The 2,691-nt window shown below is 28.4% G+C and overlaps 1 protein-coding gene across 4 annotated transcripts in view; it reads right to left on the bottom strand.

Moving 5' to 3' along the window:
• Myo10A (Myosin 10A) overlaps window positions 1-2,691 on the bottom strand; it is a 215,253-nt gene that overhangs the window by 124,630 nt on the left and 87,932 nt on the right. For all 4 annotated transcript variants that reach the window (XM_014421918.3, XM_067053304.1, XM_067053305.1 and 1 more), the window contains one exon: window positions 1,857-1,940. In XM_014421918.3, the coding sequence (XP_014277404.1) occupies window positions 1,857-1,901 (45 nt within the window). In that variant the 5' untranslated portion in view covers window positions 1,902-1,940. The remainder of the gene's footprint in view (window positions 1-1,856; window positions 1,941-2,691) is intronic.

Here is a 2,691-nt window from a genome sequence, read left to right on the forward strand (position 1 = left end):
TGTAATTCAGATATAAGCCACTCACTATTTTTCATTGTCTGTCATAGTGTTCAATTTGTAGATTCAATTTTTTAGACACTACTTGCAGGTCTTCTTACCTACATGATATTATATTTTATCTTTCACTGTATTCAATCTACTACTATCTAATTCCACGATTACCAATCAATTAAAATTTTTTTACTATTCAATTATCAGGTATCAATTTTTTATCATTTATGATTCTATTCAATATTTTGTATAATTCTAAATATGTTTGTATACTATTCCTTTTCAATTGTATGTTTCTCTAAATCTTGTTGTTATCTCTTGTTGTCAACTCAGGTCGAAACGTCAGGCATAAAATAAATAAATATGGTTTTGTTTATTTATGTTGTTATTTACTGACCGCACCCCCCGACAAACTTCTCCAATCATTAATCTACGGTCAACTATCTACACCTTATTATAAATAAAATATGAATGAGTCCTATGCCTCTTTCTCCAACGAATTGAGCAGTCAATTTATAGAGTCTGAGTCAAACTCATCCTAATAGAGTAGAAAATCATTGGGCTAAGGATATACTCATAATCGTTCATAAGAACTCCAGCGGTAGCTCAATTTTTTTTTTTTTTTAGAAGCATGGATATATACGTGGATATAAAGACGTAATACTCCAAGCACAATGAAAAAATAATTCAATTACTGTAACAAAAAGAAATAGAAATTACTTATTACTTGAAATTGATAGAAACGAAAAAACTTCATTCTGCCAGAAGTCAGACGCACTATGATCGCTTTGTGTGTACATTTCAGCAGTACTCCAGTCTGCCAATTTAATGGAAATAATGTTTGCAATAGTTAATTGAATGTACCGAAGTTAATTTCACACTCAATTCAAACGTATGGCGTTTCGTTTCACTGCATCAATAAAAAGAAATAAACTGTCTAATCTTGATTTCCATAATAAAAATCACGCTGTACACATTCAGTTCTTTAAACGCCTTCTAGTCGTTTTGAAATTGCCGGCTCACTTGCATGCCAACATGACAGTAATAAAATCACAAAAAAACTAAAAGATATTTCACGGAGTATTTTATAGTTGGTTAATATATAGATGATTTATGTAAATCTCAGTAATCACTATCCAGAAAAACGATCACTGATTACTTTTTAATAAAAAAATATGGGAAATTTATATTCAAACAAAACATTATGAATTGAAAAATATTAAATATTTCTACGCTCCTATGGGTATATTCCTATAGGATAAAAATAGCTAGAAAAGTGTATTTTGGTATATAAGCTAATAATGAATAACTTACTTCGTTTTATCGTTGAGCATATATAATATAGTATTATTAATATTACTACTAAAGTTGTATGTATATAAGTAAATAATTACTAAATTACTGTTTTAATATTTTACTCATTCAGTTCAGATTAGAGATAACATATTTTATAATAGTGCACGAAAGAAAAAAAAATGTAATTTAATTTTCTAGAAACATATTTTTGAAAAAAGAAGATAATAGGCCAACCCGCAGTAGTGGAAACATAATCACTCCACAACTAAGAATAAGAAGAGAGGAATCAATCACACCAACAACACCAGGATATTGCTTGGTCAACAAATTAATATTCCACTAGACAACAGTCTAAGGATTCCGTAGTGTCTCATTGCCGTGACGAGAATGGAATCCTTCCATTTCTTATTATCTGATCATCCTAATACCGATCAAGATAAGTAAATCTTCTATATAGATTTATTCTCCATGTTTATCTATTATCTTTATGGTTTTCTCATTATTTATCATTCTTATGTAAATCCGGATAATATGTCTATGTAATGTTTAACTTAGAGGATTTGGCTTACCTTCTCTAGCTCGCTAAGAACGAGCGGTGGAGGAGAGGACGTCATCTCCTTCCCTAAGCAGCACTTTTACTACCGCATCACAATCTGAAAAAAGGAAAGATAGTTTTTATTGATCATTCAGGAAGCATTAGATAAAAAAAAAAAAAAAGTGATTTACAAAAGTTTACAAAGCGTATTTTCTCACGCCAGTTCCAATTTTTGGACAATAATACAACGATTCGATATTAATATTTTTTATATTTTAAACACTGCTATACTCGTAATTAGAAAATTTTTATAGGTAAGATAAGCTCAGGCCTAATAATAATATTTCGGCCTAATAATATTACTTTATAGCCGGTATATGTATATATGTATGTATATATATATATATGCCTTTTTCTTTGCTCCAGGAGGTAAGAAAAAAAAAATAATAATATTTCGGTAGATATTTACTGATATGTGGTAACATGAGATAACACAAGAAACTTAAATTTTTCACCAGATAGTAAATAGTAGACATAACCTCTCGCTAACAAATACGACATCTTACCAGCCAACGGCGATTAGTTTCATAATATTAATGATAATACAAGCTGCAGCAATAAACATTAGCGTCCTAAGTATTATTTTTTAACATAGATAAAGAAAACAGAAGAGAAAAATGTAAATGATAACAATAATACCAAAAAAACACTAATATTATATCTATAAATTGATAGATATAAAAAAAACTTATTAAATATTATAAAAATAATTTATATTTGTTATGGTTTATTTATCCATTATATTTGTTATGGTTTATTTATCTATTTGTTATGTTTTATTTATCCATTATATTTGTTATGGTTTATAT

The sequence above is a fragment of the Halyomorpha halys genome, unplaced genomic scaffold (assembly GCF_000696795.3).
Source record: "Halyomorpha halys isolate HHAL.00 unplaced genomic scaffold, Hhal_1.1 Scaffold348.1, whole genome shotgun sequence".
Lineage (NCBI taxonomy): Eukaryota > Metazoa > Arthropoda > Insecta > Hemiptera > Pentatomidae > Halyomorpha > Halyomorpha halys.